Source organism: Ambystoma mexicanum, chromosome 7p (genome assembly GCF_040938575.1).
Source record: "Ambystoma mexicanum isolate Mex_15411 chromosome 7p, UKY_AmexF1_1, whole genome shotgun sequence".
NCBI classification, from domain to species: Eukaryota; Metazoa; Chordata; class Amphibia; order Caudata; family Ambystomatidae; genus Ambystoma; species Ambystoma mexicanum.
The window spans coordinates 169,304,162-169,316,459 of NC_090939.1; the positions used below are offsets into that span (position 1 = coordinate 169,304,162).

Consider the following 12,298-nt stretch of genomic DNA (forward strand, 5'->3'; position numbering starts at 1 on the left):
TGGCGGTTTAACCGTTGCTGCTGCTGTATCATTTTCCGCCAGTCACTGGCAACAAAGGATTCTTAGTCGTGGACAAAAAGTGGAAAGAGTATTGCACACGTATGCCGTGTCCATTTCTTATACAACATTTCAGTCATTTTTAGTTTTTATTAAGAACATCTGCGTACGAACCACCACGCCTTATTTAATATTAATCGACTAAACTTTCTGTGCACAAGATGATGTGGAGCGAACGATGTATATGTGTGTGTGTGTGTATAATTTTTTTTTCGTAATATTGTGTGGTTTTATTTTTTTAAAAAAATTGTTTTGCATTGCTCTTAGGAAAATGTTAGGTTTATTGCGGAACATAACTCGATGGCCCCGTGCCGTTCGGCATGTCCTATCGGCAGCCAAAAGCTAAAGGCTTTACCCTATATTTTTACATGTTAAGAAATCGAGGGCTTCCGGTCAGTGATTAATCAGACTTTTAGATTTTAATATGGGGTTCTTTTGTTCCTACTATTTCTGGCTGCTGCGCGAGTTCCCACCCCACGGAAAGGCATCGCACGCAGTCAAACGGAACGAGCTCGGTAAAAATACTTTATTCCAGCAAAATTAGTATTAATCGAGATTGTTCCAGAAAATTAGTATACATTTTATTTTTTCATTTTTACTTAAACCCAAGTAAAAAATATAGTATTGTGGGAGGGTTCGGGTGGCGGTCTTATTTTTTTTTTTATTGCAAGCCGACTGATGGCGCAACGTTATTCAACAGCTTCGACACTTGCATTTTTTCCCTGGGCTATGTTATTGCCCTTCTGCCCATGTAAGACCTTCGCCCCTTTTCCCGTTATTGTTTTTTTTTCCCCTGGCTTCATAATCATGTTGTCTTTACTTTGTCCGGCAGTTTTGTCATTCCCAGTTTGAAGTGGACCGGAAGGAGTCGTCTAGTCGCGAATAGCGTTTTACAAAACCCGCACATAGCTCCGATTTTCGCTTTTTGTTAACGGCATATGATTTTTGTGTGGTTCAATTTAAAATTGTATCCGCTCCTTGGTGTGTAGTATAGTACAGATTTTCCATACATTCGTTACAGAAAGTCATGATTCTATTAAAGACTCGGAGGCGAAAGATTATGCTTTACTTCTCTTTACTAAACTCGAGCAGCAAAAATTAAACAAACATATCAATCATGAAAAACCAGAAAAAACTACAATTCCAATAAAACCCAATATATTTGTAGTTCGTTTTTCATTGGTGATCAAAACACGTGACTTCCTCACACCAATCACCACTACTTCTCCTCTATAACATGTCAGAAGTCCTTAGTCCTTCCTCTTTCCTTTGCTAATCCAACAACTTGCGCCCCAACCGGTAGACGACTTAATTCTCTCTGGCATTTCTTCACGGTGCGGCTCTCTGCTCCGTCCCTGAAACGAATAAAACTGTTACCGATCTCATCATGAACTGGTGGGCAATCGCAAACATTAACCATATAATGGCATTATCGTTAACATTGTCATCCTTCAAAACAAATAATACAACATATATGAATATCACATCATCCACTTGCATCGCTGCGATTGAATTGGGTGGAATAATCTTTCGCCTCCGAGTCTTTAATAGAATCATGACTTTCTGTAACGAATGTATGGAAAATCTGTATTCTATGTCAAGACTCGGAGGCTCAGATTATGCTCGTTTAAAGCTTACTCACCACCAACGACGCTACTTGGTCCACAGGTCTAAAATAAAAATTCTTGAATGTTGTTTCATTAGACCAATCTGCAGCTTTTAAAATATCTTCTAGACGTGCTCCTGCCAAAAAGGCAGATGACGCCATAGCACCTCGAGTGGAATGTGCCCCAAACTGACTCACATCTACACCTGCTTCTTCCATGCACCACCTAACCCATCTAGATAAAGTGGCCGACGCCACTGCTCTGAACGGTTTTCTAATAGCTATCAACAACTGATATTCCCCCGCAGGCCTCACTTTATTCGCTTCTTCCTCATACACTTTCAGGCATCTGACTGGACACAATTTGGGCCTATCTGGGAAAGCCATGTACTCAACGGATTTAATGCTCGTCTTTGTTCTCTTCTCTATGTAAAATACTACTCCTAATGGGGAAAAAGATTTCCTGTTTACTTCCAAAGCTCTCGCGTCAGATACCCTCTTACAAGAAATAAGGCATAGCAATGTGGTTAATTTAGCCCACAAAGCTTTTCTAGACAAGAACTCGTTGTCTGGCCAAGCTTCGAACATTATCAACACTATACTGACATCCCATAAGCGAGAATATCTAGGTGTAGGAGGTCTCATGCATTTAATACCTTTCATAAGCCTGCATACCAGAGGATGTTCACCTACTGGCTTACCCTCTATATATGTATGTCCTGCAGATATTGCTGATCTATAATTATTAATCGTCCTGTAGGCCTTCGCCTGTGCTGCTAGTGCTGCTAAGAAATTTACAACGTGTACTACATCTGTACGTAAGGGATCAACCTGTCTCTCCAAACACCAATTATCCCATCTAGTCCATGCCAGTCTATAAGCTTTCCCTGTAGCTGGAGCCCAGGATTCTCTGATAAATTCTTGAGCCGTGCCTGAAAGTCCCGGCTTAGCCCAATTTCTCCTGAAATCGCCCACGCTAATAGGCTCAGCTTCTCTGACTCGACCAACGGATGCAGCTCTCCAGCTGGATTTAGCAATATATCCTCTCTGACCGGCAACCGAATCGGAGGTTCGAAAGACAACTCCAGAAGATCCGGAAACCAAGGCTGACCTCTCCAGTCTGGCGTTATCAGAATCAGTGTGGCTACTTGACGCCTGACTTGCGCTACTGTGCGCGCTATCATGGCGAAGGGGGGAAAAGCATACTCCTTTCCTGGACCCCAAACCTGCAGAAACGCATCTGTCGCTGCCGCTTCCGGATCTGGTCTCCAACTGAAGAATCTGGAGATTTTCTTGTTCAGCCTGGAGGCGAACAAATCCGTCCGGCACGGACACCTGCGACGCATCAGCTCCTGAAACACTGAGTCGTGCAACTGCCAATCGCTGGAATCCCTCAGGTACCTCGAATTCCAATCTGCTACCTGATTGAGATCCCCCGGCAAGTGCTCCGCTCTCACGGTTATACCCTTCTGGAGACATATCTGCCAAAACTCCTTGGCCATCTCTGTCAGCCTCTGCGACTTTGTTCCGCCCAGCCGATTTATATATCTGACTGCCGAAACGTTGTCCATTTTCAACAGAATGGCAGCCTTGACTCCTTCCTGTGTCCAACACTGGACAGCGAAGGAGCCCGCTAGAAGTTCCAGGCAATTGATGTGGAGACCTAGCTCTTCGTTCGACCATCTCCCTCCTGTCGCTTGGTCTCCGCACCTGGCTCCCCATCCCCATCGACTGGCGTCGGATTCTATCACCAGGTCCGGGGATGAGCCAAATATCGCCCTGCCATTCCACGCTTCCATGTGATGGTACCACCATTCCAATTCCAGTTTCGCTTCTTGCGACAATTCCACTTTCTGTTCGTAAGATAGGCCTCTCCGAAGATGCTCTATCTTCAGTCTCTGCAACGCTCTGTAATGCAGCGGACCTGGGAATATCGCTTGAATCGATGATGACAGACGTCCTACCAGCCTCGCTATCTCCCTCAAAGAAACCTCTCGTCTTGTCATCATACACTTGATCTCTTTTTTCACTGAATTTACTTTGTCCAACGGGAGCTTGAGAACGCCTTGCGTCGTCTCTAAGCTGAACCCCAGAAATTCCATCTCCTGCGCTGGTTCTAGCTCCGATTTCTCCCAGTTCACTAGAAATCCCAGCTGCTGGAGCAATCCTGCAGTCATATGAACCTGTTGAACTAGCACTTCCCTGTCCTGACACATCAGACAGATATCGTCCAGATAAATAATCAACCTGATCCCCTGCTTCCTCAGGAATGCTACCACTGGCTTCAGCAATTTGGTGAAGCACCATGGTGCCGAAGCTAACCCGAACGGAAGGCATTTGAACTCCCATTTCCGTCCTTTCCATAGAAACTGTAGAAATCTCGTCTGCTCTGCCTGTATAGGAACCGTCAAGTATGCATCTCTGAGGTCTATTCGCGCCAACCAATCTCCCTGTTGGAGAACATCCCTCAAAAGATGAATACCTTCCATTTTGAAATGTCTGTATACTAGAAAGTAGTTCAAAGCCCTCAGATTTATTACCGGTCTTACTTTGTTCTTCCTTTTTACTAGAAAATATTGCTTACAAAACCTCTTGTGTCTCTTGAAGCTGGGCCCACTGCGTTCTTGAGCCTGAGCAACTCCACCTCCTTGTCTAGAAGGCTCTCGTCTTCTCTGCTGAACTGAATCTGCCTCGGCAATTCTACCTGATATGGCTCTTGCCAAAACTCCAACTGAAAACCTCTCACGGTTTCCCTTATCCAAACATCTGAGGACAATTCTTCCCATTTCTCTACATGCAAACGCACCCTTCCTCCTACCGGAGGAATACTCACATGCGAACTTTGTGTGCATTCTATATCTCTTACCTGAATTACTTTGATGCTGCTGTCTACTATTGCCCCTCCAGCCTCTACCCCTGCCTCTTCCCCTGGAAGGGAAGAAGGGGTTGGATCTTCGGTCTTCCTGCTGCCAGGAAGTTCTGTCCCTGAAGGAGCCTCTGAATTGACCACGGCTGGACGAGCGGCCCTTTCCTCCTCCAGCCCTATCGAAAACCTTCCGGCCAAAGATTTTCTTCAACGAAGATTGAGCTCTATCTAGTGACACATAAGTACTGGCGAATTTTGCCATGTCCTTGATGAATGCGTCCCCGAACAGCTTGCCTTTTGCCGCCATAGCCTGTTCGGAAGCCGCCATTTCACCCAGTCTGGAATCTAGCTTCATAAGAATGGACCTTCTCCTCTGTCGCCAACGCTGTATTGGCGTTCCCCAGTAGACAGAGGGTCCTCTGTGCCCAGCCTGCTACTACATCCGGATCTATGGGCTCTCCTTTCGTTTTTGCCTCTTCTGCCAATTGCCAAATTCTAGTAATTGGCCCTAGTAAGTCCAGCAGTTTATCCTGGCAGGCGCGCCAGGATCTATCAATGCCCTTCTTGACGTCCCTGCCGTACCTGCCCAGGAACGTGAGAATCCTGTCATCAATTTCAGGGGTCTCTGCCACTCCGTCTGGCACTCTAGGCCTTGGGCACTCTGCCCTCAATTTAGCTCTCGCTTGTTTACTTAGCGGTGCTCTCAAGCGTCGCCTAATGTATTCGGCGATCTTCTCTGGAGGGTCCCATTCATTGGACCGGGGATGCACTAGATCATCGGGATCGAACTCGTCCTTAATAGGATCCTCGCTTTCCCTCCTGCCCTTCTTGTTCTTCGGTGGGCTCTCGGCCTCTTCTGGGGAGGTTTGAAACTCGGATGAGGTGTAGCCCTCAGATTTTGAACTGCTTCTGCAGTAATCATCGTCTGATTCGCTAGAAGTTGTGGCCCGCCTTGTGCGAGATCTCGCCTTCCTTTTCCCCGTGGCCTTGCGGGGTGAACCCGGGGGGGTCTGGGCGCTACGGTCCCTGCGGGTTGAATGCTTTCTTCCCCCTTTCCGCTTGCGTTGCCTGTCTTGCGACAACGCGGCCAGGCTCCTCAAAATGCCCCTGTCTTCTCGGGAGCTCCCGGCACTCTCCAATCTCTGGACTGCCTGACTCATGCGCAGCCCACTGACATGGGGGCCTTGAGAGTCGTCTGAATAATCGCTCATCTTCACACGGCTTGATAGCACTTATGTAGAGCTTATGCAGTTCACTTGGGCTGCCCCCGTCACAATTATAGTAATGGTTGTAGCTAGGCGAGTCTCCACTAACAGTTTTACTTGGGGCTGTGCCCGTCAATCAGCTGCCACACTTTCTCGTACCTCTTCCCAGCGGACAGAATGAGGGCTCGGTGTTTTAAGCAGGTTGAAAAAGCCTTCAGTCAACCTTGTGCCTGTGGTATCATAAAACGCCACTAGATGGCGCCCGTGGCCAGCAAATCCTGCTGTAATCCTTGCACAACACGAAGCAACTCCCTGCTCGTTAGTCAGAACTTCAAAGGCTGTAAACTTCAAAGAGCCGTAACGCGGGTCCCTGTGTCAGCCGTGAGAACTCTCACATACACAAGTTCGCAACGACGCCGGAACTCCCGTAGCGTCGCTGCGAACTTCCGTGTATGCCGAGTCTCGGCACGAAGAGAAACCGACGCCGGAACGAAAGGTCCCGTCGCGTCTATCCCCTGCGGATATAGTCCGCCAAATCCCTCTCGCAGAGCGCTTAAGCGAACCTACGCACGCGCGCACTGCTAAATCCGCTAATCTACTTGTCACACACTCTACAATAATCATCCACATAGGAAAATTATATAAAGGTACTTATCTCGGCTGCTCGAGCAGCAAAGAAAGAGGAAGGACTAAGGACTTCTGACATGTTATAGAGGAGAAGTAGTGGTGATTGGTGTGAGGAAGTCACGTGTTTTGATCACCAATGAAAAACGAACTACAAATATATTGGGTTTTATTGGAATTGTAGTTTTTTCTGGTTTTTCATGATTGATATGTTTGTTTAATTTTTGCTGCTCGAGTTTAGTAAAGAGAAGTAAAGCATAATCTGAGCCTCCGAGTCTTGACATAGAATCGCCGTTTTGTCGATATGTAGAGTGGCCAGATCACTCAAGCCACGGGGCACCAGTTTTTTCTAGCATTGCATTTTGAATTCTGGGAGTTGTAGTCGTGGCCAATGTCGATTGAACTCTTTTGGATTTCAGCACTGTATACCAGTGGTTTCTAAAATAAAACGCAGGCAGGGGAAGTAGTATGTTGATGACACCGGTCTTCTGTTATCTGGAAGTGGTGATTGCTTTGGTACCACATGCCCTGGAAGTGTTCACTGTACAGGAAACGAAATGGGAAATTCAGATTTTCAACACATTTGTTACAGAAAGTCATAATTCTATTAAAGACACGGAGGCGAAGGATTATGCTTTCTCTACATCTTTACTGATCAGCAGCAAAGAAAACAAAACCAAAGAAAATGAGAATACAAAACTAGTAAAAACTACAATAACCATGTTTTTTCGGAGTTTTTGTAGTCCATTTCTGTTGGTCCTCGAACTGACCATGTGATAAGTCTCTAAACCAATAAACAAGTCCTCAATGTATAAAACCTCCTGTCCTCTTTCCATTCCTCCTCTTTCGTGTCCATGCGAGGTTGTGTTCAGTTCATCTTTGAAATTCCATCCGTTCCATTCACATCCTAGATCAAATTCCAGATTGCTTGTTGTCTGTCGCCATCCCTATAGAAACATAAATTAGAGAGGTGACTATAATTTACAACAATATTGCATATAGTATACATCATGTATGCCTTATTAAACATAATAAATATCAACCTTACATAATTCATAATACATTACATTCTTACGATTGATCGGGTGGGATAATCCTTCGCCTCAGTGTCTTTAATAAAATTATGACTTTCTGTAATGAATGTGTTCAAAATCTGAATTCTATGTCAAAACCGGAGGCTCGGATTATGCTTGTTCAAAGCTTACTCACCACTAACAATGTCGCACTTTACATAGGTTTAAAATAGAAAGTTTTAAAAGTCGATTAATTCGACCAATCTGCAGACCTCATAATGTCCTCTACTCTGGCTCCTATGTTATACGCTTTAGTAGCCATCGCTCCTCTAGTTGAATGGGCGCCATATCTCTCAATATTGATGCCCGCTTGTACCATCACCCATCTAAGCCATCTGGCTATGGTGGCCGGCCTAACCGCTTTAAATGGTTTACAAATTGCTATTAATAATGGTGAAACTCCCGGGGGCCTTACTTCCCTTGTCATATGCTGCTAAGCATCTGACTGGAAATAATTTCAGTTGATTTGGGAAAGCCTCATAAGAAATAGATTTCAAACCTGTTTTGGTCCTTCTTGTTCTGAGAAAGGTCACTCCGTTCGGAGATATACTTTTCCTGTTGACCTCCAGTGCTCTAACATCAGAGGATCTCTTACATGCTAAAAGACATAGAAGCATGGATAACTTGCCTGAAATCGCTTTCCGTGTCAAATCCTGATTATCTGGCCATGATAAAAATAACCTCAAAACCTTGTCTACATCCCATAATTGATTATACTTCTCGCTAGGGGGTCTGAGCAGCTTTACTCCCCTTAGAAGTCTACAGATTAATGGATGTTCCCCAATCGCTAAGCCCTCTACTCTACTCTATGGTGCCCTGCAGAAATCGCAGACCTGGCTGTGTTGATAGTTCTGTACGACTTTCCTTGAGCTGCCATCTGAGCTAAAAAATAATTAGCTTCATGAACTACATCCGTTCCATCGGGATGGATATTCCTTTCCAAACACCAGCTACTCCATCTATCCCATGCTGATCTATAAGCTTTGTGTCCCTGGGGCCCAGGATTCGCTAATGATGTTTTCAGCTTCATCCGATAGTCCTGTCCTAACCCAAGATCTCCTGAAATCGCCCACGCTAAGAGATTGAGTCCTCCTGACCTCACTAGTGGATGACTGAGATCTCTGGGATCTCGAATGATGAATTCTGTGTTTGGTAAAGCCACAGGGTTGTCAATTCCAGCAGGCTGGGAAATCACACCTGCCCCTTCCAGTCTGGCGTAATTGGGATTAGCGATGCTCTCTGGCGTCTCACCTGAGTTAGCGTCCTCGCTATCATGGAGAAAGGAGGGAACGCATAGTTCGTCTGCAGGAATGCATCCGTCGCCTCCGATTCTGGATCCGGTCTCCAGCTGAAGAACCAGGGTAATTGCCTGTTTAGTCTTGATGCAAATAGGTCGATCTGGCATGGACCCCATCGAGACATCAGTTCCTGAAACACTACCTCGTCCAGCTTCCAATCCCTGGCGTCTGAGGTATCTGGAGTTCCAATCGGCCACTTCGTTCTGCTGGCCCGGCAGATATTCCGCCGTCACTGAGACTCTTCTCTTCAGACAGAGTTCCCAGAACTCCTTTGCCAGTTCTGCTAGTGACCTGGATCTTGTCCCTTCCAGTCTGTTGATGTACCTGACTGCCGAGACATTGTCCATTTTTAGCAGAACGCAGCATTGAGCCCTCTCCTGGGTCCAGCATTTCACTGCAAAGGACCCTGCTAGCCACTACAGGCAGTTGATGTGGAGGCTCGTCTCTTGATCCGACCCCCTGTCGGCAGGTTTCCCATCGGGCTCCCCAGCCCCATCTGCTGGCGTCGGATTCGATGATCAGGTCCGGGGCTGAACCAAATATCGCTCTCCCGTTCCATATGAATGAGCCACCATTCTAACTCTTCCCTCACCTCTTGTGAAATAGTCACCTTTGACTCGTAGGAAGCGCCCCTCCCGAGGTGATAGATCTTCAGCCTCTGGAGTGCCCTGTAACGTAGAGGTCCTGTGAAAATTGCTTGGATTGACGCCGCTAGGCGACCCACTAATCTTGCAATGTCCCTCAACGACAGTTCTTCCTTCGCTAGTGTGTCTCAGCTGTTTTTTGATATTGTTCACCTTGTGAATGGGTAGACTGAGCGTTCCCTGAATTGAGTCCACTATGAAACCCAGGAATTCCACTGCTTGCACTGGTACTATACTGGATTTCTCCCAAAAACCCAGACTCTCTAACAAATCTATTGTTATCTGTACTTGCTCTATCAGCGTCTCCTTCTCTTGGCACATTAGACATATATCGTCTAGCTATATTATAAGTCTTATCCCTCGACCTCTGAGGTGCTATACAACTGGTTTCATCATCTTGGTGAAACACCATGGTGCCGATGCCAGGCTGAAGGGTAGGCATCGAAATTCCCATGTTGTTTCCTCCCAGATGAATCTCAGAAATCTGCAGTGCTCTTCTGCTATGGGAATAGTCAGGTATGCTTTTTTCAAATCTATCCTGGCTAGCCAGTCTCCTGAATTAGGGTATCTCTTAACAGGCGTATCGCTTCCATCTTGAAGTATCTGTACACCAGGTATCCGTTTAGGCCTCTCAGGTTTGATTGGTCTTGTCTTGTGCTTCCCTTTTACTAGGAACATATTGCTTATGTAACCTCCTGCCTGACCTGATGCGGGTCGTATAGGTCTTTTGCTTTCCAGCCCTCGCAATTCTCTTTCCAGTAAGACTGTCTTCCCTGCTCATTTCCAGCCCCTTTGGTGTTTTTCCTGATGTGATGTATCTAGAAAATCTATATAAAAACCTTGAGTGGTCTGTATCACCCAGGAATCCCCCCCCATATGTTCAACCAATTTTGTAAAAATTGAGCAGTCCTTCCCCCCTACTTCTGGGGTATTTAGACATGGGTATGTTATTCTCACCTGGGTTATTCTGCTGACATTCCCCTTGTCGCCAGTTTCTGCCTCTTCCTCTACTCCTTGATGGGAAGAAAGGCGTTTGTCTACGCTCCTCTTGCTCTCGCCATTGAGCTCTGTCCTGATGGGAACGATTGTATTGGAACCGGCCAGCCGAGCGACCCCTGCCTCTGCTGGCCCGTCCAAAAATTGGCCTCCCGAACACTCTCTTAAGAGAGGCTTGCGCCTTATCCAAGGCTGCATAGGAGTTCACAAATTTGGTTAGCTCACAAATTTGGTTAGCTCCTTGATAAAGGAGTCCCCAAATAATTTCCCTTTCGTAGATGATGCAGATTCTGAGGAGGCCAACTCACTCAACTTAGGGTCGATCTTCACTAACAAAGATCTCCTCCTTTCCGTGATAATGGCATGATTGGCGTTCCCCAACATGCATATCGCCCATCTGGGCCCACCTGATTAAAATTGATGGGTCTATCGGCTCTCCTTTTGACTTTAGCCCCCTCTCCTATCTGGAGAATCTTTGTGAGGGGTCCCGTCATATCTAACATCTTATCCTGGCATGACCGCCAGAATCTATCCAGACCCTTCCTCACATCTTTTGTGAATTTGCTCATGAAGGTTATCATCTCATCTATGACGGGTGTCTCCGCCGCATCCTCTGGGAGGTGAGGTCTGGGGCATTCCGCCCTCATCTTGCACCTAGCCTCTTTGGTTAGTGGCGCTCTCAGGCGTTTCTTTAGATATGCCGCTATTCTTTTGGGCGGCTCCCATTCAGATGATCTGGGGTGATTAGTGCTTCTGGATTGAAATCCTCGTCCTCCACACCATCCTCCTCAGGCTCCTCACTCTTCCTTTTCTTCGGCGCTTTGTGACCTTCTTCCTCTGAGGAGGATATAGATAGTATTTCCTCCTCCCAGTCGTCATCGCCCTCATCTGAGGTATTAGAGGATCCTTCTTGTCCCCTGCTAGGCCCCGCTTTTCCTTTCCTCTTCCTCTTACCACCCTTCTTCTTCAGTGGTGTGCCCGGGGAGGTGTAGGCTTCTTCCGCCCTGTGGGCTGCGTTTCTGCCCCCTTTAGATTTTTTCCGTGCCTTAAGGCCCTTGATTTCCTCCAGGCCCTGCACTGAGCCAGTCCTCCATCAGCGCTATTTGCTGAGGTCCATGTCCCAGCGAAGCCCCCAGGGCTTTATGGAGGACATCAGTCATTTCCGAGTGGCTCCTCTTTTGGCTAACACTAGCATTCTCCTCATCACTGGAGGAGCTCATGGTTCACAGACTCTGGGGAATTCAAATGTATGTATATAATATATATACCAGGGATTTGGCTCTTTATATACCCTCTGTAAAGGGAGCTAATACATATATATATTAGATCACCTGGTTCGTAATTATATGTAAATATATTGCCAATTGACAGGTTTTACATGGGACTGTGCCCGTATTATCGTGCAGTACCTTGAGATGGCCTGCAGGGGCGCTGTTGTGTTCCTGACAGGACGCTACACTCCGATGGAACGATGCATGCTCAAGCGGAACGAAGATACTGATAATAATGGATCTTTCGAGGTGAAGGAAATCAGTATTTTCAATGCGCGTATCACTCGTACGTTCACCGTGGGATTCGAATGTAGGAAAATGGGAGAGAGCGCGCTGGAACTACGCGGTCCCGTCGCGCTCTCTTCCGTGCCGTAGTGCCCTCTGTGTCTGGTCTGTGGAGCTGCAGCCGCCGGTGCACCAGCTCCGTCGTGGCAGCAACTCCCAAGAACCGACTGATCGAATGCGGATATGCTCCGCCTGTTCATGGGCGCGCGCGTTTTAAAGAAAAAATAGTGTAATAACAAAATGTAAACACTCTCTCACGATCACTCATACCGTATAAAGATGATCACTCATACCGTATAAAGATGGAGTGAAAAAGTACTTAACTCGCTGCCGAGCAGCAAAGAAAGAGGAGGAATGGAAAGAGGACAGGAGG

The 12,298-nt window shown here is 46.6% G+C and overlaps 2 protein-coding genes across 4 annotated transcripts in view; one reads left to right on the forward strand and one right to left on the reverse strand.

Annotated features, from left to right (window-relative positions):
* GTPBP8 (GTP binding protein 8) overlaps nucleotides 1-12,298 on the reverse strand; it is a 630,806-nt gene that overhangs the window by 38,969 nt on the left and 579,539 nt on the right. Inside the window, exon 8 of one of the 2 annotated variants that reach the window (XM_069636003.1) lies at nucleotides 7,168-7,305. The exons of the other annotated variant lie outside the window; for it this stretch is intronic. Coding sequence (XP_069492104.1) covers nucleotides 7,271-7,305 — 35 coding nt within the window. The 3' untranslated portion in view covers nucleotides 7,168-7,270. Of the gene's footprint in view, nucleotides 1-7,167; nucleotides 7,306-12,298 lie in introns of those variants that run through there. 2 annotated transcript variants of the gene reach the window in all.
* LOC138525797 (aquaporin-3-like) overlaps nucleotides 1-12,298 on the forward strand; it is a 263,570-nt gene that overhangs the window by 333 nt on the left and 250,939 nt on the right. The window lies entirely within an intron of this gene.